The 25,872-nt window shown below is 46.1% G+C and overlaps 1 protein-coding gene across 14 annotated transcripts in view; it reads left to right on the top strand.

Moving 5' to 3' along the window:
• Positions 1-25,872, top strand: part of LOC122826469 (filamin-C-like) — a 39,820-nt gene that overhangs the window by 4,947 nt on the left and 9,001 nt on the right. For 4 of the 14 annotated variants that reach the window (XM_044108380.1, XM_044108379.1, XM_044108369.1 and 1 more), the window contains exons 2-37: positions 836-1,084; positions 1,166-1,263; positions 1,501-1,651; positions 2,101-2,219; positions 2,288-2,365; positions 3,108-3,270; positions 3,379-3,579; positions 9,335-9,457; positions 10,890-11,027; positions 11,195-11,321; positions 11,430-11,566; positions 12,126-12,319; positions 12,397-12,510; positions 12,608-12,751; positions 12,883-13,006; positions 13,323-13,483; positions 13,564-13,654; positions 13,745-13,917; positions 13,989-14,106; positions 14,190-14,452; positions 16,594-17,191; positions 18,406-18,579; positions 19,162-19,324; positions 19,409-19,569; positions 19,646-19,813; positions 20,402-20,525; positions 20,601-20,757; positions 20,957-21,073; positions 22,331-22,520; positions 22,593-22,616; positions 23,777-24,024; positions 24,412-24,495; positions 24,806-24,905; positions 25,002-25,142; positions 25,470-25,598; positions 25,699-25,872. In XM_044108380.1, the coding sequence (XP_043964315.1) occupies positions 836-1,084; positions 1,166-1,263; positions 1,501-1,651; positions 2,101-2,219; positions 2,288-2,365; positions 3,108-3,270; positions 3,379-3,579; positions 9,335-9,457; positions 10,890-11,027; positions 11,195-11,321; positions 11,430-11,566; positions 12,126-12,319; positions 12,397-12,510; positions 12,608-12,751; positions 12,883-13,006; positions 13,323-13,483; positions 13,564-13,654; positions 13,745-13,917; positions 13,989-14,106; positions 14,190-14,452; positions 16,594-17,191; positions 18,406-18,579; positions 19,162-19,324; positions 19,409-19,569; positions 19,646-19,813; positions 20,402-20,525; positions 20,601-20,757; positions 20,957-21,073; positions 22,331-22,520; positions 22,593-22,616; positions 23,777-24,024; positions 24,412-24,495; positions 24,806-24,905; positions 25,002-25,142; positions 25,470-25,598; positions 25,699-25,872 (5,718 nt within the window). The remainder of the gene's footprint in view (positions 1-835; positions 1,085-1,165; positions 1,264-1,500; positions 1,652-2,100; positions 2,220-2,287; positions 2,366-3,107; positions 3,271-3,378; positions 3,580-9,334; positions 9,458-10,889; positions 11,028-11,194; positions 11,322-11,429; positions 11,567-12,125; positions 12,320-12,396; positions 12,511-12,607; positions 12,752-12,882; positions 13,007-13,322; positions 13,484-13,563; positions 13,655-13,744; positions 13,918-13,988; positions 14,107-14,189; positions 14,453-16,593; positions 17,192-18,405; positions 18,580-19,161; positions 19,325-19,408; positions 19,570-19,645; positions 19,814-20,401; positions 20,526-20,600; positions 20,758-20,956; positions 21,074-22,330; positions 22,521-22,592; positions 22,617-23,776; positions 24,025-24,411; positions 24,496-24,805; positions 24,906-25,001; positions 25,143-25,469; positions 25,599-25,698) is intronic. The other 10 variants (XM_044108378.1, XM_044108377.1, XM_044108370.1 and 7 more) reach the window with 9 other exon arrangements.

Raw genomic sequence — 25,872 nt, 5'->3', positions numbered from 1 at the left:
CATGGAGACCAACATGGAGTCTGCAGGGCTTCACGTCTCCACTGGTCCTACTGGGTTCTACTGGTTTCCAGTCTGCTATATAAGTGATCAGTCCTGATCCATCTCCTGATCGGAGGCATCAGATCATTTAAGTCACTGCAGGTTTCCAGAGACCAGACTGGCGTTGTATACTGGAACCACTGAGAAGCAACTGGAAATTGGTTTTCTGCTGTCAGTTCTCAACTGAACCCGCTGAGTCTGACAGTGTGACCTCATGGTGACCTCATGGTGACCTCATGGTGACCTCTGCAGAGGGCCTCTCCCAGATCCCTCCCTGTGTGTTTCCTATTAACGTGACTCATTCCTGGCCCAGTCATGACTTCACCGCCGCTGCTGGATCAAACTTTTCCGCTCAGTGACAGAAAATTGAAAGTCGGATTGATGTGCAGCAGGAAGTGGGTCAGTGATGTCAGAGGAGCGATCTCATCCCACAGACGGTTTCCTGACATCAGAATCGTTCCAGCAGCTCGTTAATTCGTCTCACATGTTCCTGGAAAACAGCAGCTGCAACGATTCCCTGCTGTCACGTCGACGTTTGGAATCCAACATCCACTTCATAAAAACACCTGATCTTCATGATCAACACGCTCAACTGCTTTAGTTTCCTGTTTCACTGTTTTAGTTTCCTTGGTGCCTTTGATTCTTGTTGCTATTGTGACGTTAAATAAGAATAGATGGAAAAATAACAGAAAAGGGACAAAAGGTTTGGAAACTGGACGTTCCTGCTGACTGATGTCTCTTCCTGCCCCCCGTCTCTCTCTCTGTCTCTCTCTCTGTCTCTCTCTCTGTCCCCCAGACTCCAAAGCCATCGTGGACGGGAACCTGAAGCTGATCCTGGGTCTGATCTGGACGCTCATCCTGCACTACTCCATCTCCATGCCAACCTGGGAGGACGAAGACGATGAGGACGCCAGGAAGCTGACGCCCAAGCAGCGGCTGCTGGGCTGGATCCAGAACAAGGTGCCCCAGCTGCCCATCACCAACTTCCACCGGGACTGGAGGGACGGCAAGGCACTGGGAGCGCTGGTGGACAACTGTGCTCCTGGTAGGTACCGGGACCAGTTCAAATGCTACTGGGACCAGTTGGGACCAGTTAGGACTGAAACGTTTCCTCTGCCACCTCCAGGTCTGTGTCCAGACTGGGAGAGCTGGGATCCCAGTCAGCCGGTGGAAAACGCTAGGGAGGCCATGCAGCAGGCCGACGATTGGTTGGGAGTCCCGCAGGTAACGTTCAGCCACCTTCTGATTGGCTGGGAAGCAGGAAGTGCTGCAGGTGTTCCAGACCAGTTCAGATAAATGTCCCATCATAAGGTCCAGTTTAAATCCCAGATTAAAGCCAAAAGTGGCTGTAGTTCATGGAGCTGCTGGAGACCCTGGCTGTACTGGTTGTATTGGTCAGACTGGTCCTCCTCTGGGCCTCCAGTCAGAGCCACAGGTGTTCTCGTGGTTCTCCCCGTCCAGGTGATCGCTCCAGAGGAGATCGTTGACCCCAACGTGGACGAGCACTCCGTCATGACCTACCTGTCCCAGTTCCCCAAGGCCAAGCTGAAGCCCGGCGCGCCGCTCAGGGCCAAGACGCTGCACCCCAAGAGGGCCAAAGCTTACGGTCCAGGTAGGCAACGCCGACCAGAACCGGGGGAAACGGTTTGATCCACTTCAGGTTGTGGCTGGTTTCCTGTTCATGGTGGAGGATTTTAATCTGGAGGTTTTGTGCTGCGGTGCTGTTCTGCCCCAACCTCCCCGACAGAACCAGACAGAACCAGACAGAACCAGACAGAACCAGAGCCTCCAGGCACAGAAACGAAGAAATATGAGCCAAAAGAAACTTTTTACATGAAGAACCTGAAGTGGGAATGAAAATGTAATCTTTCTTCTTTCATCAGGTGAATCAGTTCCAGGTGAACCTTCATCTCCATCTCACCTGAGCTCATATATTTACATACAGTCATCTTTGAATAATCAATAGGAGTATGTGGTTCTTTCAGCAGCCATTAAATCTGAATATTTTTGGATAGGTGCAACAAGCCGCTGCTCCGGCCTCAAATGGTTCTGTTGCTTCAGGTATCGAGGCTCGAGGAAACACGGTCCTGAAGCCAGCAGAGTTCCTGGTGGAGACGGTGGAGGCCGGCATGGGGGAAGTCCTGGTGTACGTGGAGGATCCGGAGGGACACACCGAGGAGGTCTGGAGCGCCACACAGCCACTGTCCGGCCAAGGAGCCGACATTCATTCTGTATCTGGTTCTGTCAGGCCCGAGTGATTCCCAACAACGACAAGAACCGGACCTACTCTGTGGTGTACCTGCCCAAGGTTGAGGGTCTTCATCAGGTGAAGAGAGAGCAGAATCCTTTGATAATGAATCCATCACATGCTTGATTTATGGCAGCAGCGGCTCTTCGGCTGCTTCAGGCTCCAGAGTTACTTTAGGTTTAGAAGTTTGGGCCAAAGAAAGTAAATATTTTAAAACTTCATAATCGATAAACTGTAAATTCAGCCAGCCACACTCTGAAACATCTGACAGTAGTGGGAACACATCAGCTAGTCCGGTAATAGCAGAGCTAAATTTTAGCTTAGCGCTTTTGCTAACTTTGAAAACTTTTAGCAAGCCTGACTTGTCCTAAATTACATTTTAAATTACAGATACATTTTAAGAATCCGTTAAGCAGTTGACCAAAGGTCTTCAGTCCGGGTTGAGCAGAGAATCACTTCCTGCAGGTAGCTGTGTAATGACATGTCTGACCCTGTAGAGGGCGCTACGCAGGTTGTATCATGTTCTGTCATTAACACATGACAGGTATCAGTATAGTTAAAGTTATTGCTTGTAATACATACCATATTGCTGCAGCACTTTAGCGTTAGCAGAGCTGTTTATGATAAGCTCCTTAGGGTTAGCATAGCTAGCATTTAGTTAGCGGTGCGTTAACGTTAGTCAGATTAACAGAACAACTGATCAAACTGGACTTCAGGTCCGCTGGGTGAACCTGGTGTCTCTCCAGCTTCAGGGTTTCCTACAGATGTTTCTATAACTTTGCTGCTGCAGATTAACAGCCTAAAGGTTTCCTGCTCCCAGGTCAAGGTGCTGTTCGCTGGCCAGGACATAGACAGAAGTCCCTTCCTGGTGAACATCTCCAGGGCCATGGGCGACGCCACCAGGGTCCAGGCCCGCGGGCCAGGACTGCAGCCGACGGGAAACGTGGCCAACAAACCCACGTACTTCGACATTTACACCGCAGGTAGCTTCCCAAGCAGACGTCCTGATATGAACGTGAGAGCATCATCTACTGGAACAACCACGTCCTTTGTCCAGTGAAAAGTCCTCTTGTTGTGTCTCCGTCCCCCAGGGGCGGGAGCCGGGGACGTAGGCGTCATCATCGTGGACTCCAACAGCCGGAGGGACACAGTGGAGATTGTGCTGGAGAACAGAGGTGACAGTGTTTTCCGCTGCACCTATGTCCCCGTCCTGGAGGGCCCTCACACCGTCTGTGTGACCTTCGCTGGGCAGCAGATTCCCAGAAGCCCTTTCACTGTCAGCGTCTCTGAAGGTTTGTTCCAGAATCCCCTGATCATCAACATTCATCTTTACATCCTGTTCATCCTTTCCTGACTATAACCTCACTTCCCACAGTCTGTGTTTGGACTGGGCTCTTTGGGTTCTGAAGATCAGAACCAGGAGTCTGGATCCGGTTCTGGTTCCTCAGAATCAGACTCTGCTGGGTCGAGATGTTCTGTCTCTGGTTCTGGTCTGGTTCCAGAGGCGAAGCTGCTGAGAATTCCCAGAGCTCGAGGAATTATCAGAACTGGTTCTGGTGTCGACCCGCCTTACCTAGGCAGAGTTCTGTTAGTTTGGGTCGGGACAGACATCTTGATTTTGATGAGCTGATCTGCAGTTCTGATTTTTGGTGGCTGAGATTTTGGACCGGGAACGTCGGAAGCGTTTTCTCCCACTTTGGGAGTTTAGTCTGAACCAGACATGTTGCTTCAGTTGAACCCCAATTTAGAGCTGGAACCGAGTCGTTCCTTCTGGACCTCGATCCTGATCCGGTTCTCATGACTGCAAGTGAAGGTTGAGAAAACCAGATTATTTCTTCTCAGCTCAACTCTTTCTCTCCACTGCGGAGCAGAACGTGGCTCTGTTCTGGGAACAAGTCCTCCTCCGTCTCCGTCCCACCATCGTCTCTTCTGGAGACTTTCTGTATCTTAGGCAAACATGGGCTTTGGTTTCTGTCCTGACCTGCGGCTATCTGTCTGGATAAAGGTTTGCCTCGTAGTTTAGAAGTCCGAGTTCAACTCCTCCTGACTGCTGTGTGGTTGTATTTAGATGTTTTCTCTGGATTTGTTCTCGGCTTGCTGGAATCTGTTAGACCTCGTCTGAAACAACCAGAAGGCAGAACATGTTCACTCAGACGGCCAAAGCGACTCAAATCCGACCTTTTCACAGAAAAAAGAAGGACCTGCTTTTATCTGTTCCTCTTCCAGGTGTGGAGCTAAATGTAGATCGTTTCCAAAGCGTTGCATTTTATCAGACCTGCGTCAGAATTCAGCAGCAGCAGAAGACAGACTGTAAATCTAAACGTCTGAAAATGATAATAATGAAGTGAGTCAGTGAACGCATCATATCACAACACAACACTCCTGGTCCAACAGAACCGGGTCAGAAGCTGCAGTGAGTACTCCACTAAAGGCTGTTGCCGTTAGCTGAGAGTGGCTATCACTCTCAACAACTTTATAGTCCCTCCAGAGGCGGCGGCCATCTTTACTGCTACAAACAGAGCTGGCTACGTTCTTCCTCGAGTCACGTTCAAGTCCACCTCGCTGTAGCAAACAGGAAGGGGCGGGACGGACCGCTGTCAGTCTCATACCTTATCTGGAAATGGGACCATTGCACTCCGGAAGTGAAGGGGGCGCTATTTCTTATATTATCCACAGTCCCCTGTTTTTCTTTTCTTTTGATATCCGTGATATATCTTCATTTTTAGGAAGGAGTTTCACTCTCAACATGTTTTATATTTACTACAGCGCAGCTCACAGTTTTTAACAAATTCTGTAGCTTTCTGTGTTCTTCTAAATCTGCTCCTTAGTTACATCTTTTTGGCTCTACTACTGCCTCTAGTGGTGTGGGGGTGGTAACACAACTAATATAATTTACTAAATGAGAATACCACAAAGTTTTTATTATTTGCTATTAATTAATTAGTGGGACCGTAAAAGATAAATTATAAAACACCATATTTTTTTCATTTTCTTAAGGATGTAGAGCTAATTAAATGACATAAATAAGACTTTTATATATTATAACTAACATCTATATATCTCCATCAATTGTAGGAGGAATAAATTAAATGAGACATGAAAAGCAACATGATCAACTATAATAAAAATACCATTTACAATGTATACATAAGAAACTTAATTGAACAAAAGTCAATAATGAACAAATAAATTAGATTCACAGGAGAAAAACTAATCTGGTTGTTACAACCAAGTTTGTTAAACAGATTCAACCAGCAAAAATTCACATTTTTGCTTATGTGGTGCCATATATGTTATTCTAAGATATTTTTTTGTTGGTAGAGTCTTATATAGAAGAAAAAATAAGATGAAACTATTTAGTCTATTGAGGTGAAAATTTTCCTTCGACTCTAAAACTATAAAATAAAACTTTCATAGAATCACAATATCAACAACTTGTACATCGAGTAAAACACTTAGCATGCTACAGGTAAATGTTCTCATTTAGTTTGGTTAAAAATTATAATTGCTCTATCATTAAATGACTCGTAATTAATGCTCTTCGGCACAGAGGGATGGATGCTCTCTGCTGAAATTTCTTGCTGTCTTCCATGTTTTTTCAGCAAACAGTTGAGACAGAGTTGTTTTACCTGCCATTCAAAGTATTCTTAAACGTTTGTCTGTTATTCTGCAGCTCATGTGACCAAACTAGCCAATGAGATGAAAAGTTAAAACTTTTAACACTGTCTTCTATACAAGCTCTAGTTGGGTAACCCCAAGATCACTGGGTCTCCTTAAAAGGTAGAGTCTCTGAAAACATTCCTTTTAAATAAATAAATAAATAAATAAATAAATAAATAAATAAATAAATAAATAAATAAATAAATAAATAAATAAATAAATAAATAAATAAATAAATAAATAAATAAATAAATAAATAAATAAATAAATAAATAAATAAATAAATAAATAAATAAATAAATAAATAAATAAATAAATAAATAAATAAATAAATAAATAAATAAATAAATAAATAAATAAATAAATAAATAAATAAATAAATAAATAAATAAATAAATAAATAAATAAATAAATAAAAAAATAAATAATTAAATAAATAAAAAAAAAAATAAAATATAATATAAATAAAAAATTAAAAAAATAAATAAATAAATAAATAAATAAAAATAAATAAATAAATAAATAAATAAATAAATAAATAAATAAATAAATAAATAAATAAATAAATAAATAAATAAATAAATAAATAAATAAATAAATAAATAAATAAATAAATAAATAAATAAATAAATAAATAAATAAATAAAAAAATAAATAAATAAAATAAATAAATAAATAAATAAATAAATAAATAAATAAATAAATAAATAAATAAATAAATAAATAAATAAATAAATAAATAAATAAATAAACAAATAAATAAAAAAATAAATAAATAAATAAATAAATAAATAAATAAATAAATAAATAAATAAATAAATAAATAAATAAATAAATAAATAAATAAATAAATAAATAAATAAATAAATAAATAAATAAATAAATAAATAAATAAATAAATAAATAAATAAATAAATAAATAAATAAATAAATAAATAAATAGTGTTTTCAGCAAAGTTGAGCTGACTGTCCAGGAATGACCCAAGGTATTTAATATTTGCCTCAGTTTCAACAGGTTGGCCATCGACAGAAATCAGAACCACTTTGAGGTCTTGTTTAGGTTTAATTAGCTCTACATCCTAAAGAAAATGAAAAATAATAAATAATAAAGACGCTAATATTCTGATTTAGTAATGTAATTATGTTAGTCTTCTTACCACCTCCAAGCCACTAGAGGCGGTAGCAAGCCCGAAAAGATCCGACTAAGAAGCAGATTTAGAAGTATACAGAAAGCTACAGAATGTGTTAAAAACTGTGAGCTGAACTGAAGTAAATAAAATAGAGAAGTTCAAATACATGCTGAGAGTGAAAATCCTTCCTAAAGATGAAGATATATCACAGATATCAATAGAAAAGAAAAACGGTAGATCGGGAATTATATAAGAAATAGCGCCCCCTTCACTTCCCGAATACAATTGTCCCATTTCCAAATAAGGTATGAGACTGACAGCGGTCCCGCCCCTTCCTGTTTGCTACAGCGAGGTCCTTCTCGTCAGTTTGGGGGCGAAACGACCAAGCAGAAAACATAAGATGTTTTGTAAAAGACTTATCTTTTACATGCCATCCATAGCCGCGCCGCTGCGGTAGAATAATTCTGTTCATTCATGAAAACTTGGAAATTTAGACATTATTAATTTCGTGCTATGCTCCACAGAAACGGAAAACCCGTTGAAGTACAACTCCAAACCACTTCTTCTCTCTACCAAGCTACACGCAGAATTGTTGCCATAGCAACTGACAACAACGTCGCTGTTTCAGGACTCAACATAAAAAAACGCTCAAATATTTCCCACATAAACAACAAAACATCTAGACTGTTGCAGTATTACTGTTTTAGGTTTAATGTTTATTTTTGCGATTATTAATAAATGAGCTGTGGTAGATTGCAGCTACCGCTGCTATTAGCAAAGCTAACAGCAGTTCGTGGATCAAGTTTCTTTTCTGTGTTTTTACACATACAAAGTGTGGCCCACAAAACGCACATTTTATTAATAAATTAAGCAAAAAATGTTATTGCCGTCTTACCTTTACTTATAAATGAAGTCCTTGCGCTGCTCATTCAACACAAAAATATCACTTCATCCAAAGCGAAATCTGTCCACACAAGTTGAGAAAAGGAGGGAAGTAAGCCAGTCTTTCTGTCTCCTAGCTTGAAGCAAACCTTTCAGCTCAGTGTTGGTTTTCCTTTAGTTGTTTCCTGCTTCGATTGAAAATCCAGTTTAGAAAACTGTTTAAAAGTGTAGAAATAGTCATCCATGTAGATGTTGAAAGAGAGGAGAAAACCAAAAATCTATCGCTGCACTTTACTCCACGGCTAGCTCCACCACGGCTAGCTCCACCCACGGCTAGCTCCACCACGGCTAGCTCCACCCACGGCTAGCTCCACCCACGGTTAGCTCCCTCCACGGCTAGCTCCCTCCACGGCTGGCTCCTTCCATGGCTGGCTCCACCTACGGCTAGCTCCACCCACTGTTAGCTCCACCCACGGCTAGCTCCACCCACGGCTAGCTCCACCCACGGTTAGCTCCCTCCACAGCTGGCTCCCTCCACGGCTGGCTCCACCTACGGCTAGCTCCACCCACGACTAGCTCCACCCACGGCTTGCTCGCTGTTACTGTCTCATACTCTGTAGTTGTTCAGTCACAATGTCTGGGATCATGAGCGCCCCCTGCCATGAGGCCAGAGAACTGCCTGCCTCACCTCCAATCTGTTCTCTGGTTTCTGATCGCTGCTCAGCACAGGAAACACGTCACACACACAGCTGGTGACAAAAACATTATATTATACAAGATAAATTTAGGAAGATCAGTTAATATATTCAAAGTTTGTTAACCATTTTATTGGCGGCGTACAGACAGGAGGAACATCAAATGGCTGTCAGTGCAGTTAGCCAGAGGTTGATCAGTCCCAGGTGAGGCTCGGCTCGCTGCGGCCTCACCTGCTGCGGCCTCACCTGCTGCGGCCTCACCTGCTGCGGCCTCACCTGCTGCGGCCTCACCTGCTGCAGCCTCACCTGCTGCGGCCTCACCTGCTGCGGCCTCACCTGCTGCACTTCTGAGCATTTGAATGGGAGAATGCTAAATTACACAATTTTGAAGAAAAAAATGGTTAAGCTAAATGAAAAGTAAATAGTTACAAACCACTGGGTGAAAATACCAATATAAATTCTTATCATTATATCATGATGCCACTGGTGAGTTTAGCCTCTGAATGCTAAGTAGCAGCAACAGGAACCAAATATTTCACTGTCTCTAAATGTTTGCTTGTCAGAATTGGACCTTTAATATGAGGTTCCAGTGACTGTTGCAGTTCTTCCAGTGAGGTGGTGCTGCCACCTACAGGTCTGGAGGTTCCTTTCCTCATCCTGCCTGTTGTTCCCTCCACCAGTTTCGCAGAGCGCCTCTCCTCCTGACCCTGCGGTGCAGATTGTACCCCAGTCCATACGTACCCCACCCTCAGAAAAGAGCAGGAGAGCCCCCCCACCCACACCGCCAAAACCCAGGCGACCAAGTTAGTACAGGGCAGGGGAGGGTGACTGGTTCTGGTTCTGGCTGTTGGCGCTGGGATGGTTCCTCACAGCATGTGCTGCTTCCTCCTGAGATGCCTCTTCTTTCTATAAGGAACAGAGCGAATGTGGCGCCCCCTGGGGCTGTGGATGGCTGCTTTACATGTTCATCCTCTTCTATTCTCCACTTCTGCAGGAAATGGTTCCTAATTGTTCACAGTTTGGGCCCAATCTCACGTTTCCATGTTAATATTGTCTGAGTTAATAACCAGAACTATAAGAGCTTCAGAAAAAATATAATTATTAAATCTGAATTGGCCAGATTACTGGTTTGCTTAGTTTTCTGTGGGTCTCTATATTTTCTGGTTAATTGTCTTTATTTATGTAATTCATGATCATACAAGCAAAAATAATGTATCCAACCAAATCTTTATGTATAAAACTAACTGCAAGCTAATCTAACATTAAATGAATGGAGCCTGGATGAGTTTAAGATGTGATCTTAGATCAGCTGCAGGTCATTAGAAACTCTGGATCAAATTTTAAGCTGTTCAGGAAAATAAAATATTATAATTAAATATAAAACATCAGATTTTCACGATTCAGTCAGTTTAGTAACAAAAACTTCTGCTGTTTCAGCTCCTTCTAACAAACATTTATAAAAATCAGGAGATTTAAACTGACTTTAACTTAATTTGAAGAACTGAACGATTAATTGGATGAATCAATCATCGAAATAATCATCAACTAATTTAATAACAATTAGCCATCAACTGGAATAAACAGTTTGCTGAAAGAACAACAGCAGCAGCAGCAGCAATGAAGCCAAAACTGTAGAAAAATATAAACATGCTACATCTAATAAAAAAATCTTCTTTATCTGTAAATTTATTCGACCAAAGCTCCTCTGCTCCTCTCCTCGGCAATGTTAGCTTCTCCTGCTTCATATTCTGTAAATCTGCTATTAATCACCTTTTACTGTCCAGTTATTAATCAGTTCATCAATAATTGAACAATGTATCAATCCTACTCTGTATTGATGTTCAGCTTTTCTCATGTTGATGTTTGAAGGATTTTTACCTGCAGATTAATCTTTTGCTACAAATGATCAAACATTCATCATGATCATCAGCAGCTGGTTCTCTCCTCTCCTCTAGATCTACGCTATCCGCTAGCTGCTAACCACTAGCCGCTAGCAGCTAATTGCTAACCGGCTTCAGGATTTAACGCTTCTTGCTGGTTCTGTCATTGTAACATTTCGGATCTTTAAAACGTTTCCAGAACCATTTGCTCTCTTTGTTTTGGCTTCAGCTCCATTAAACTGCTGCTTCCTCCAGCAGCTGACTACTAGAGGAAGGTGTGGATGGAGAGGCACTGGGCTGCGTTGCTGTCCTAGTCTAACCAGTAGCTGAACATGTCTCCCTGTGGTTCTGACAGCCTGCAACCCAAACGCCTGCAGAGCTTCGGGTCGGGGTTTGCAGCAGAAGGGCCTGAGGGTGAAGGAAGTGGCCGACTTCAAGGTGTACACTAAGGGAGGCGGCGGCGGGGAGCTGAAGGTCGCTGTGAAGGGCCCCAGTAAGGAACACCTCAGATTAAACCAGATTATTGGAACAATTGTTATAAATAATTATGAACTGGTGTCGATTCAGCTTTTCACATTTACAGTATTTAAAATGTTTATGAGTTTCTATTTGTCAGCTGATTTATTCCCTGGCGGTGAGTTTTCTGTGTTTCTTCCCCAGAAGGCCTGGAGGAACCAGTGAAGGTGATGGAGATGGAAAACGGCGTTTATGAATGTAACTATTACCCCGTCATGGCAGGGAAGTACATCATTACAATCACATGGGGAGGACACAGCATCCCCCGCAGGTCAGGATGACAGACTTCATGTTGCGCTGCAGAGGGTCCATTACGGTGCCCTGGGGGCCTCCAGGAGGAGCATCTACCCTGACGTTTCCACATCTGTTTGCTCTTCAGCCCGTTTGAAGTCCACGTCAGCGGGGAGGCGGGGCCTCAGAAGGTGAGGGCCTGGGGCCCAGGCCTGGAGACCGGCATGGTGGGGAAGAGCGCAGACTTTGTGGTGGAGGCCATCGGTACTGAAGTGGGAACTCTTGGTACGTGGTCCAGTTCAAACCCGGAGAACACCAAAGCATTTTAGTCCAATGATCTGTCGTTAAGCTCTCTGCGGTCCTGAAGCTGCTGCTTCCTCTCCATGCTCTAAATGTCACCTTGATGTTTTATCAGGCTCACACAGCAGATTTTAGGTTAAAATCGAGTGTGACAACAGGAAGCAGCTCTTGATTCTCCATCACCATTTTCTGTTGGTGTTTGTTGAACCACATCGTTTGCTGCTACCACCAGCTGCCTACTGAGCATGCTCAGACTGTACATCCAGTCTGCGCATGCTCTGTTAATACGGGATCCTGCTGCATCTGCTTGACTTTGTCCTGAGTCAGAGCAGCCGTCCAGCCACTTCTGACCCAAGCTGACAACACTGATTAAAATATTAACACTGCAAACTGATGAAGAATTTAATAATTCATTAGAATGAACTAGTTTTTATTCCTAACAGAGCATAATGTCATCAGCATAGAGTGGCAGCTGAACTTTACAGTATCAAACATACAACTGTTCCCCTTCCTGAGAACAAAAGTTGTGACTGACTGTGTGCAGGTTTCTCCATTGAGGGGCCCTCACAGGCTAAAATTGAGTGTGACGATAAAGGCGACGGGTCATGTGACGTCCGGTACTGGCCCTCTGAGCCGGGCGACTACGCCGTCCATGTCATATGTGATGATGAGGACATCAAGGACAGTCCCTTCATGGCTCACATCCTCCCTGCGGCTCTCGACGTCTTTCCTGACGAGGTCTGAGCAGAACCTTCCTGGTTCTCTGGGTCCTCAGCTGTTTCTCTGTAAACCAGAGCTTTGCCTTTACTCTTCAGGTGAGATGCTATGGCCCTGGACTGGAGCCTTTGGGCTGCATCGTTAACAAGCCAGCCAACTTCACCATCGACACCAGCGGAGCCGGCAGAGGAGAGCTAAGGCTCTACGCTCAGGTGAGAACCAAAACCTTCCTGAACTGTCCTTGAACATGGCCGCCATCCTGTCATCGCCGTGGAGGAGAATCGATTCAATCTGTGGGTTCCTCACCAGGATGCAGATGGCTTCCCCATCGACATCCAGATCACTGACAATGGAGACTGCACCTATTTCTGTGTCTACATTCCCACCAAACCCATCAAACATACCATCATCATCACCTGGGGCGAAGTCAACGTTCCCAAGAGCCCCTTCAGGGTAGCTAGCCTTCTCACCGCTCGCTATTTGGGACTTACAGCAGTCCTGAAGCTCTCTTTAAGTCTCTGCTATGGAATGAGATAAAAGTAGAGAATGAAAAGAATGTTTCTGGTCCAAATGTTGGTGATTAGGTGATAATAGGAGAAGGCAGCCATCCAGAGAACGTGAAAGTCTATGGTCCAGGTGTGGAGAAGACGGGCCTGAAGGCCAACGAGCCGACATACTTCACAGTGGACTGCAGTGAGGCTGGACAAGGTGAGACATGGTCCAAAATCCCGCCTAGTTCATGCCTTTCCTCCAGTTTCCAACGTGTGCAGAGCATTATAATGTCTGGCTGAATTATCTGGAAACTTGTCAAGGGAATGCTGATTTTCCAGGAAGTTTTTGCTCATTGATCAAAGACGTGCGGAGTGGTGTTAGGGTGTTTCAGATCTTTGTCCATTTCAGACTCTGATCTTCGAGGTTAATCTGTACTTCCTGCTCATATCTTATTGTGAAGCCTGAAGACATCCAGATTAACTAGAGTGATCTAAATCCTGAACGCCACCAACAGTCTGTTTTTACCTGCTAGGTGACGTCAGCATCGGGATCAAGTGTGCTCTTGGGGTGGTCGGACCAGCGGAGGCGGACATCGACTTCGACATCATCAAAAACGACAACGACACGTTCACAGTGAAGTACATGCCTCCAGGGCCGGGTCAGTACACCATCATGGTTCTGTTTGCGGATCAGGTGAGAGCCCAGCAGGTGAATCGCCTCTGCAGACCCGTTGGGTTCAACCAAGCTAATGTTTCTAATAAATGTTCAAACAGGAAATTCCCATCAGCCCTTTCAGAATAAAGGTGGAGCCTTCTCACGATGCCGCTAAAGTCAGAGCCGAGGGACCGGGACTGAGCAGAACCGGTGAGTCCGTTTCAGAGCAGCAGAACCCCTGGAGCAAACATGTCTGGTGAGAACTGAAGCTCAGTGATGCTGCATGTGTTGCTACCTTAGCAGGTGTGGAGGTTGGGAAGCCCACACACTTCACCATCTACACCAAGGGAGCCGGCAAAGCCAAGCCAGAGGTCCATTTTATTGGCGCCGCTAAAGGCGAAGCTGTCCGGGACTTCGAGATCATTGACAACCACGACTACTCGTACACGGTCCGCTACACGGCGGTGCAGCAGGTAACGCCCCGCCCAGTTGTCAGGGTGGAGTTCAGGCCGACCGATGGATAACTACAGTCTGTGTCTCTCAGGGGAACATGTCCATCACCGTCTGCCACGGAGGAGACCCCATCCCCAGAAGCCCATTCAGCATCACCGTGGCCCCTCCTCTGGACCTCAGCAAGGTCAAAGTTCAGGGTCTCAACAACAGTAAGTATGTCAGCAATCGGCTGCCGACAGGAAGCAGATGAAGGACGGTGAAGCTCATCCTGCTGCCTCTGTCCAAACCGCAGAGGTGGACGTCGGCGTGGACCAGGACTTCTCCGTCACGACTCGAGGTGCCGGCGGTCAGGGCAAGCTGGACGTGAAGATCACCTCTCCATCACATCATCCAATCCCCAGCAAGCTGGAGTCTGGGACAGCCAATGAGGTTCACACTGTGAAGTACATCCCACCAGAGGAAGGGTCATACAGAGTGGACATCAGCTACGATGGGAACCCCGTCCCCGGCAGTCCCTTCACTGTGGAGGGTGTCATGCCTCCGGATCCTTCAAAGGTGAGGAACCACTGTCATGTTTCCACTGGAGGAGCCTTGTCTCCGGTCAGGAACCAATCAATCAGTCTCATTCTGATTGATTGGTAGCAGATAAACCTTTCTAGGATCCAGGGAATTCCTTTGGATCCCAACAAAACCTGCTCAGTAGCTCCGAGTGAAGTCCATTTTCCTGTTGATCCAGGGAATAATGTTTAGGAGAAAAGAAGCTGAGGTGAAACTTTAGGTGAAGATGATTCTGCCTGAGGTCCACATGTAGCCAGTTTCATTTTAGTCTTTCATTGACAAAAATTCTGTTTAATATAACTAAAAAATAGGATTTCTAAAGAATGACTGAAGTGGAGATGTGAGTGTTTGGAGATTTAGGTTTCATCAGTTTTCATTCAGTTTTCCAGTTTCTTTTCAGAGAAAATTCAAAAAATCAGAGGATTAATCTGCACATCCACTATAAAGTCAGAACCAACACTGAACCCAAACAGAACAAATACAGGAAAAATGACCCAATTTCAACTATTTAATTATAAAACCCTGGAGGAAATTATAAGTCAACTCAGCTCCAGTTCCAGCTGTCTGGATGTTCTAGATCTATAACTCTAGAACATTTCTTTAAGAAAGTTCTGCCTGTTGTTGCTACTGATCTGATCCAAATAGTAACCCATCGTTTCTCATCAGGCTTTGAAAACAGCAGGAATCAAACCACTGGTAAAAAACAACAATCTAGACAAATCAATACTGCAGAATTACAGGCCGACCTTTGACCTCTGACCTCTGATTCATCAGTAAAGTTATAGAAAAAGCTGTCTAAACAGTTAAATAACTTCCTAATAATAACCAACTGCTTTGACTCCTTCCAGTCTCATTTCCATGGTTACCACAGCACAGAAACTGGCCTAGTCAAAGTGTTCAATGACATCCATATAAATACAGACTGTGGGAGAACCACAGTGCTGATTTTTCTGGTTCTGTTGGACCTCAGTGTTGACCATGACATAATACTGAATGGACTGGAGAGTTGGGTCGGACTCTCCGGTCCAGAGATTAACTGGTTTGAATCTGACATAAAGAACAGGGATTTCTTTGTTTCAATTGAAAACTTTTCATCAAAGAGGTCAAAGGTCACATGTGGGGTTCCCCAAGGTTCAATCCTAGGACCCTCTGATTCAATATTTATATGCTCCCACTCCCATAACTATGCAGATGACACACAGCTCTACATTATGATGTCACCAGGTGACCTTTGACCCCATCCAATCAACCTTCCAGAACCTCTCAGGTTCTGGTTCTGGTTCTGCTCTTCCTCTCCAGAACCAGAACCAAACGAGGAGAAGCAGCATTCAGCATCTATGCACCACAAATCTGGAACAAACTTCCAGAAAACTGTAAAACAGCTGAAACACTGACTTCCTTTAAATCTCAACTAAAAACCCACTTGATTAGGATTTTATTTGAAATGTAACCAATTACTAATAACAATAATTATTATTATTTATAACAATAAAGTTATAATTACGTCCTCAAGATTTAATGTTGTGTTTTGATTATTGATTCTATGTTGCATTGTGTTTCTGTGTTTATGATGTAAAGCACTTTGAAATGCCTTGATGCTGAAATGTGCTACACAAATAAAATTTGATTTGATTTGATCACACTTTCAACAAACAGACATGATTCCTGTCAACATCATCTAGTGATTTAATAACTTTATATTCTAATATTCTGTTTAAAAGTTGTTCAATCTAAATCTCTGTCCCCATCAATGAGCCTCCAGCCGCCATGTTTGATTCCTAACAGGAAGTGCTGGTTGTTTTGGAGCAATCTGATTGGCTGACAGATAGCTTTGCTATACTGCCCCCTATGGGTGTGGCAGGTTTAAAACAATGCTGTGGGGTGGATTAGTGCAGCTTCATGAGAATGAATTCGTTTCTGAAGCCCATCCATGTGTATTATATATTTTTTAACAATGTGGCAGAGAAAATGGTTTCTAAAGGTCTGGCTACATGTGGACGAGTCTCAGGGACTCTGACCTGGTCTGACCTGATTGTTCCAGTCCCAGTTTACTCTGGGAGTACTCTGAGGTTTATGAAGCTTAAATCATCCATTTGGTCCGTTATTTGCTGCCTCTTCATTCACGTGTTGACCTCCAGGTGAGAGCCTACGGTCCCGGCCTTCAGGGCGGCCTGGTGGGCAAACCGGCTCCGTTCGCCATCGACACAAAGGGAGCAGGAACCGGCGGTCTGGGTCTGACGGTGGAAGGTCCATGTGAGGCCAAGATTGAATGCCAGGACAACGGAGACGGATCGTGCTCCGTGTCCTACCTGCCCACTGAGCCCGGAGAATACACCATCAACATCCTGTTTGCAGAGCAGCACGTCCCCGGTTCGCCCTTCAAGGCCGCGGTCCAGGCCGCCTTCGACCCCAGCAAGGTGAAAGCCAGTGGCCCCGGCCTGGAGCGGGGAAAGGTCAGTGAGGCCGGGTCCTTCATGGTGGACTGCTCTGCGGCCGGCGAAGCCGAGCTCACCATCGAGATCGTGTCAGACAGCGGATCCAAGGCGGAGGTTTGTGTTCAGAACAACGGCGACGGGACGTACTCCATCACCTACACGCCTCCGAGCCCGGGCATGTACTCCATCACCATCAAGTATGGAGGACACACAGTGCCAACGTTCCCGGTCCGCCTGCAGGTGGATCCGGCTGTGGACACCAGCGGGGTGAAGGTGTTTGGACCCGGAGTGGAGCCAAGAGGTGAACAGCTTTACATCATTCATTTTAGATTTAAAGAGGTGATTTAATGTGTGACGAAACCAAAATCCACTGAGAGAATAAATATTGTGGTGAATAGAACCTGAGAGGTTTCTGCTGGGTTTACCCTAAAACAGAGATGCATCTAGAAGCTGAGGACCGGACCGGTGGACCCGTCCGCTTCCTGTTTCTTCACTGGACCTTTAGACAGTTTGGAGAATCAATATGGAATTTCAAATTAAAAGTCTAGTTCAGCTCAAACTGACAGAACAAATAAAAACAACAGACCAATGGTTTTTCATAATGAATTAATAATGAATGTTTGTGAGCTCATCATATGAACTCGGACTGAAATCTGTTCTCCATCTACGTGAAGCAGCGCCGACCCGGGTCGGCTCGTTTATTATCCCTGGGTGGATTTTAAAGCCTCTTTATTATTTTTATTGTCAGTTCCTTTTATTTTATGGCTCCGGACTCAAACCCGTCCTGCCTCGTCAGCGTTTTGCTCTCTGCTGTTCTGAGCTCAGATTTTCCAACAAGGTTCTGGATCCAGAGTGACCCGGTTTCAGCTGCAGGCCAGTAGATGATCTGAACTGGATCCATAAACTCAGCAGCACCTTTAAAGTTCTCCAGGTCTTTACTTTCTCTGTTTATTATTTACACTGATTTATTCTTGATTTCATTAAATGTGGACAAAAATAGTCCTGAAAAAACAGAAAGATGGAGAAAAACTCATTTTGGGGCGTAGAGGGTGGCGCGCCCCACGTTTGGAGGCCTTCAGTCCTCGACGCGGCCGTCGCGGGTTCGATTCCCGGACCTGACGACATTTGCCGCATGTCTTCCCCCCTTTCCTTCCCCCTTCCCTGTCAGCCTGCTGTTGAATAAGGGACACTAGAGCCACAAAAAGAAAAAAAAAAACAAAAAAAAAAACTCGGTTTAACCGATAAAATATTTACTATGAAAGAATGATTCAGGCGGGTTGGATGGAAACGTTCTGCTGGTTCTGCTGGTTCTGGACCTTGCAGAGTGTCTCTACAGGTTCTGGGATCTCGTTGCAGTTTTCCAGAATCTTCCTGCTGCTTTGGTCTGTTGACTGTTTTGGTTCTGGACCTCCTCCAGATGTTCTGGACCTCCTCCAGATGTTCTGGACCTCCTCCAGATGTTCTGGACCTCCAGACTCTCCTCGTCCTCCAGGCTGACTGTGTTTTTCCCTGCAGGCGTCCTGAAGGAGGTCACCACCCACTTCGTGGTCGACACCCGGTCGCTCTACAAGGCCGGAGGAAGCCACGTTAAGGTCCAGGTGTCCAACCCGTCCGGCGCCAACACGGACGCCTACGTCTCCGATCAGGCGGACGGGACCTGCAGGGTGGAGTACACGCCTTACGAAGAGGGTGAGCGTTTCAGCTGCGGTTCGTCTACCAGAGCAGATCTGCTGCTGTTTCCTCTCAGTTACAGAGAATCACAGAGTTGATTCTGTGCTGCCGGAGCAGCAGAGAAGGACATGATTCTGGTTCTGGTTCTGGTTCTGGAGCTCTCCTACTGGTCTTCAGGGTAAATGAAGCCCCAGAGGGAGAGCAGGGAGCTGCTGGTATTAATAGCTGCAGACGCTCTGCATGCTTTCCACTCAAAGTAACATGCTGGGGCCCAGTGCATCATGGGACGCAAATACTTGGTGTTTATTTCCAGCCAGACAGAAACACACAGTGAACTGAAGGGTTGCTGGTTCCAACCCCTGATGTGTCCTGGAGAGGCTTTTAAAGAGTGTTTTCTATCTTCATTAGAAACCTCAGAGTAATCAGACTGCTGCTGAACATTTACCATGATGTCCCAGGATGCACTGGGCCACCACACAGTTTTAATCTGAAGGGCCTCCATCGTTCTTCCATCGTTCCTCTGTGCTGCGGATCCATCAGACCATCACTGACCATTTGGTTTCTGCTCCTCAGCTGGAACTAATGTCTCTGTGTTTCCAGGTTTGCACCTGGTTGAGGTCGTCCTGGACGACGTCTCCGTCCCAAAGAGTCCCTTCAGGGTGTCAGTCACCGAGGGCTGCGACCCCAGTCGGGTCCGAGCCTTTGGTCCTGGGCTGGAGGAAGGTCTTGTGAACAAATCAAACAGCTTCACTGTTGAAACCAGGTAACCATGTTCTGCTGTCTAGAACCTCCCAGAACCCACAGGAACGGGACCGTTTGGACTGAATGCCCTTTTTTTCGTTTTAAGGGGCGCCGGTACTGGAGGACTGGGTCTGGCCATTGAAGGTCCCTCAGAGGCGAAGATGTCTTGTCAAGACAACAAGGACGGCAGCTGCAGTGTGGACTACATCCCGTTCACTCCCGGAGAATACGACGTCAACATCTCCTTTGGAGGCCTCCCTATCCCAGGTCAGAGGTCAGAGGTCAGCCCAGGTGGGTCGCTTCCTCTCAGGGAACGGCTAAACGTCCCTCTGACTCTCTCCAGGAAGCCCGTTTCGTGTCCCGGTCCGGCAGCTGGTCGATCCCAGTAAGGTGAGGTGTTCTGGTCCTGGACTGGGAGGAGGAGTCCGCGCTCATGTTCCTCAGACCTTCACGGTGGACAGCAGTAAGGCGGGAATGGCTCCTCTGGAAGTCCAGATCTATGGACCCACAGGTGAGACGGTCAGCCAAGGACACGTCTTTGCAATCAGGCGGGTTTTCATTCCCCCACGTCTCACTGAAGAAATAAAACATAAATGCACAAGCTAGCTATTTAGCTTAGTTTATAAACTAAATATTTAGCTAGCTCAGAACAAAATTTTTAGCTAATATGCTAATTGACTTGCTGACAGGTGGAAGCAGACTATAAAAATAAAAGCTGGGTCTTGAGAAAACCTGATGACTGCTGGATCTCTGCTGCTGCCCAGCTTTTATTTTGGTACTTAGCTTTTCACTAAATGTTTAGCTTGCTAGCTAAACATAGCATGGTGAAAATATGACTAACAAAAGTGAATCCTCATTTTTTGTCAGACTACATAAAAATTATTACTGTTAATTTCTGACTGCGTAGTTGTGCTAATGAATGGTAAATCCATTAGCTGTAACTTTATTGAACCAGTGTGACACTTAGCATCAGGAGGGTCCTCTGGTCACTGAAATAGGTTTTCCTTCCCTGATTTGCTCCATCTTGGTGCTGTTGGTTCTGATGAGGCCCAGTAAGTTGCTACCTGGAGCTGATTGGTGGAGCTCGTTCTGTGCCCAGGTGTGGCCGAGCCGCTCAGCCTCACAGACAACGGAGACGGTACCCACACGGTTAACTACACCCCGGCCAGCGACGGGCCGTACACGGTGTGCGTGAAATACGCCGACCAGGAGGTTCCTCGGAGGTTTGTCCCGAACAGACTGCTGACCAGGTGAGACTTCCAGAACCAGGTGTGACCCGTCAACCTGTCTCTCCTCAGTCCCTTTAAGATCAAGACCCTCCCGGCTCATGACGCCAGCAAAGTCCGGGCCAGCGGTCCGGGCCTGAACGCCTCCGGGGTCCGGGCCAGTCTGCCCGTGGAGTTCACCATCGATGCAAGGGACGCTGGAGAAGGCCTGCTCACCGTCCAGATCCTGGTGAGTCCAGCGGGCTGCCAAGTGTTCTTCAGAACCGTCTCTGCCATTGATCTGCAGTGTGGGAGCTGAAACCAGTAGGACTCTGGTTTCAGCCAAACATTACCGTCTGGTGAGCCAGGTGATGGAAGTGTAGCCTCACCGTGTTCTGTTGTCTGTCTCCTAATCCCGACCCGACCCGGCCCGGCTGCTGGTGCTGCAGGACCCAGACGGGTGCAGCCGCGAGGCCTCGCTGTTTGTGGAGGACTGGGGCAGGAGGGTGTGGCAATCCCACATAGTAAAGAAAACCATCCCCTTCAGTATTCTGAGGAGAGGCTGTGTAAGGCCGTGACCTCTTCACCCCATCTCACCTTCATCCTCACCCTTCCCTCCTCCTCCTCCCTCGCTGCCTCCACTTCATCGCCGTTCACTGCTTCGCCACAGAGCCGCTTGCTTTAGGTGCTCCGGTTGTTTTCTACAGCAGATCAGGATCTTCCAGGTTTAACTGGATCATGACAGGTTCAGTATTAGTCAGTTTTAATATCAAACATTTCAGCAACAAGGTAGTTCAAAGTGCCACAGCAGAAAAACGTACTACAGGAACCAATTACTACACGTTTCCTTCTCGGACTCTCCCAGGTGTGTTTGGGCAGGTCCAGTTAGAGGTTCTACCGGATTTAGAACCGGTTCTGATGTGCGTCATGCTTCAGCCCCCACCCCTCTGTGGTCTACATGTGGACTGACTCCATCCAGTTTGTGGGTTGAGCTAACAGCCAGATGTTCCTCCAGACTAACCTCTGGTTCTCCGTAGACGCGACAGCACTGACCTCAGACCATCAGCAGCCAATCAGGCTTCAGTAACCACTGGACCTCAGCGTAGAGTGTGTTCACATCAGTGTGTAAGCTTTAATCCAACTCCAGTCCACTTTCCTTCGGTTGGTGAAGTGTGAATGCTAGTTGACCTCTGACCTCTGGACCTTCAGACCTCGGTCTGGATTTGGTTGAAGTGAATTCTGGTTCAGTTTGAATGTGAACACCAAGTGGACCAGAGACCGCTCCAAAAGCAGGAAGTGTTCTGCAGCGCAGGGCATTCTGGGTAAATACAACCAAAGCTAACATGCTAGCCTAACGCTAGCAGCAGAAATGTCTCCTGGTCTTCAGCCAAAGACTAAAGAGATAAAATCTGACGCCTCCATCTTGTTTCCATCTGGTGAAGAAGGAAGTTGCTCTCAGTGTCTTCAGAGGTTTTTGTGTGGTTTCCTTCAGTGGTTGTTGGTGCAGCGCCCCCACAGGCCAGGAGGGGAACAGGTTGGTTTGACTCAGAGCAGAGAGAGAGAAACAGCAGCTGCTTGAGTAAAGCAAGGCAGACATTCATGCTTCACTCCAACCACAACTCCTATAAGGTATTCACACCCTTAGGATGAAGGAGTGAATACTTTTGGAGGCTCTGTGTGTAAATGTCCATGTCTGAAAATGAGATGTTCCTAACCCTAACCCTAGTCCAGCAGCCAATCAGAATGCTGTTCCCAGTGGCTGATGGTCCGAGACCAGTGATGAAACCGTTCAGTCCACTAACTTCCTGTCCATGTCGAACCAGGACCCGGAGGGAAAACCCAAGAAGGCCAACATCCGGGACAACCGGGACGGGACTTACACGGTGTCCTATGTACCGGACATAACGGGACGCTACACCATCACCATCAAGTACGGAGGGGACGAGATTCCGTTCTCGCCCTACAGGATCCACGCTGTGCCCACTGGGGACGCCAGCAAGTGTTTGGTCACAGGTCAGGCTCCGCCCACTGCTGCTCAGATCACCAATCATATTCAGCCTTGCTGACTGTGTTGTTTCCTTTCAGTTTCCATTGGAGGACACGGACTGGGTGAGTTTCTACAAACTGCTGATGTTTCACTGAGAGTCCCGCAGGTTCTCCTGCAGGAATTAAATTCCTGCTGCGGCTTTTTAAATGTTTGCATTCTTTATTTTTTTTGCTTCATCAAAATCAAATGAACAACAAAGACTCAAAGGAACTGAGAATAAATGTTCTCTGAGATCCTCAAATTTTCCAGTTAAAAAATCATATTTATGTTTTAGATTGGCTTTATGGATGGGAACCATGGCAACAGCAGTGTTTTCTCTGTTTTCTCCCACATCTGTCTCTCTTTGTTGAACTGTGTGAGCTACAGCTCCACCACCTGCTGGTGGAGCTCAGGTATTACAGGTATTACTATGTAGAGATGCAGATTTTCTCAAATCCAGAGGGGAAAAACATCAGAATCTTCTTTTTAAAACTTCTAGTTGATGGCAGAAGCCTTAACGTACTTTGAGAGAAAACTTTCAGCAGCTTGGTCAGCCAAGCTGCGTCTCCAGATGATACCTGATAAAACCCAGATTCTGTCAGCTGTTACTGGGCAGAATTAGAATCTGACTTGGTTCACAGAGACCCAGATCTGATGACTGGCCTCAAAGCACATTCACTTACAAACATGTTAATGTGGAGCAAATGTCTTGTTTTCACACCTTCAAAGTTCAAACCTACCTGCTGAGATCTTGGACTCGGTGAACCAATGAAGATCAGCTGGTCGTCCACCCAGCCTGGATTCTTCAGGTCCTCTGAACGTCTCACTGGATTCAGACACAGATCCAGACTGGCAGCTTTCCCATCTCTGGCTCACATTCAGAGTCTGATTGTAGGCGTAGTCTTTCCTCCAGATGTGTCTTGGAAGGACATCAAATCCTCAATTTTTCCTACAGTAGTAAGACCAAACCAACAAGCCATCTCTGTCCAATCGGTAACCAGGTGTGACAAACACGTTATGAGTCAATGATCCTCCTTCAGACAAAGAACCCGAGTGTTTAGGATGCCGAGTTGCTCATCTTGGAAAGTTCCTCTCCTGATGAACACAAGATCCAGAAAAGAAATGAAAATGCTAAGGAAATGAAATAGCTAGACTCATGCATGATTGAAAACCAGAACCCAGTTCCCACAGGTCCCGGTGGGTTAGCTACTATCAAGCAACGACACCCTGCTCTCCTCATCAGGTTCAGGTCTTGGTCCAACTATCCAGATCGGAGAGGAAACGGTCATCACGGTGGACGCAAAGAATGCTGGGAAAGGTAAAGTCACCTGTAAGGTGTCGACGCCAGACGGAGCAGAGCTGGATGTGGACGTGGTGGAGAACGCCGACGGGACATTTGATATTTATTACACGGCTCCAGAACCCGGCCAGTACATCATCACTATCCGGTTTGGAGGGGAGCACATTCCCAACAGCCCCTTCCATGTGGAGGTGAGTAGAAACTGCAGACTGGCTGTGGTTGGGTTGGGTTGGGTTGGTCCTAGTTTAGGTTTGGTTAGGTTTAGTCTTGTTGGGGTTGTTTTCTGGTTAGTCCTGGTTTGGGTTAGTTTGGGCTGGGTTTAGTCCGGGAACCCATTTGTCCATTCTGTGGAAACTTCAGACGTTTTTTCCCTGGAAGTTTAATTAATGATACATTGATGAAAATAAACTAGTTCTTGTTTAATGTCATCTGTTTTCTCGGTTTCCAGTGGATAATCTGAGTAATCAGCCTCTGACTGACTGAACCTGCTGAGTTCAGGCTGAGTGGAGGTTTATTTAGGTGTTTGCCTTCAGCTAACTGTTGTGTTTGCTCTAACTGCTGCATCTTGTTCTCGTCAGGCGAGTGAAACCGTGCCAATAATCGAGGAACCGTGTGACAAGGTTCAGTCGCAGCAGCCCTACGCAGGCTTCTCCCCTCACTGGGTATCAGCGCTGCCGTTAATCTGCTGCTGCAGACCCACTCTGTGTCACTGACACCTCATGGTCAATAACAACCGGATTCCCTGATCCATCCTCTGCCAGCTGCTGCATGAAAACCTACTGGGCTGAAATAACCAGAGCTTCGCTTTAAGTTCATTTAATCTCTTCACGGTTTGGACCTGCTGGGTCAGAACCAGCTGTGATGGACCGCTGACTCTTCCAGCCGCTCATTTTCCTCCCATTTGTTTCTGGACCCGTTCCCAAAGCTCCCAGCATGCTACCAGTGACTCACCTCCCCTCTGCTCCGGTTTAGGCGACAGATGATCCGGTCAGCACTGCGGACGGGCTGGAGCCGGTGCTGCGTCCCTTCAGCCTGGTTATTCCCTTCACCGTGCAGACAGGAGAGATCTCAGGTACGACACACACCGCATCCATTCCTCACACTTCATGACTTCATGAAACGTCGCCGTCGCTGTAACGAGTTCAAACCCGATCGGTGTTTCCTGCAGGCGAGGTCCGAATGCCGTCAGGTCGAACGGCTCGGCCAAACATCGCTGACAACAAGGACGGGACGGTGGCGGTGAAATACTCGCCAACTGAGCGCGGCCTGCATGAGATGGACATCAGATACGACGGAAGCCACATCCCAGGTAACTGCTGCCAGACCTTCTGGTCCGCTTGGACCTGTTAGAGTTCACTGTTCTGACTCCCAGAACCGGGATGTTCACTGTGACCTGCAACCATTGATCCTCTCTGAGATCAGCTAAACGGGTCAGAAGGGAAACCAGTTCATACTCCAGGTTCTGGTTCTCCTCTCAATGGGATGGGCCATTTGGGTTCATGTCTTCCTGTTACAACAACACTTAAACAAAGATTTTTGCTGTAGAAGGGAGGAGCTAAGTTCAACTCTGGTAGAACCAGAACCTCCAGCAGAACCAGAACCTTCTGTAAAACTGCTTCCCTCCTATGTGTTTCAGGAAGTCCACTGCAGTTCTACGTTGACGCCATCAACAGCGGGCATGTGGCGGCGTTTGGCGCCGGTCTGAGCCACGGTGCAGTGAACCAGCCTGCTACCTTCACCATCGTCACCAAAGACGCAGGAGAAGGTATCGGCAGCAGGAAGCAGGTTTTCTATGTTTCAGTCAACAGGAAGCTGAAGGTGAAGCAGGTGAACGGCGTCATGCTGGGTCCTCTGCCTCTCTGCAGGGGGGTTGTCCCTGGCTGTTGAAGGTCCATCCAAAGCAGAGATCAGCTGCACAGACAACAAAGACGGGACGTGCACGGTGTCCTACCTGCCCACCGCGCCCGGAGACTACAGCATCATCGTCAAGTTTGATGACAAAAACATCCCGGGAAGCCCGTTTATGGCAAAGATCACCG

This window comes from Gambusia affinis, linkage group LG23 (assembly GCF_019740435.1).
Source record: "Gambusia affinis linkage group LG23, SWU_Gaff_1.0, whole genome shotgun sequence".
In the NCBI taxonomy this organism is placed as follows: Eukaryota; Metazoa; Chordata; class Actinopteri; order Cyprinodontiformes; family Poeciliidae; genus Gambusia; species Gambusia affinis.
Note: the sequence above shows the minus strand (reverse complement) of the source record. Positions and strands in the feature narration are given on the sequence as shown.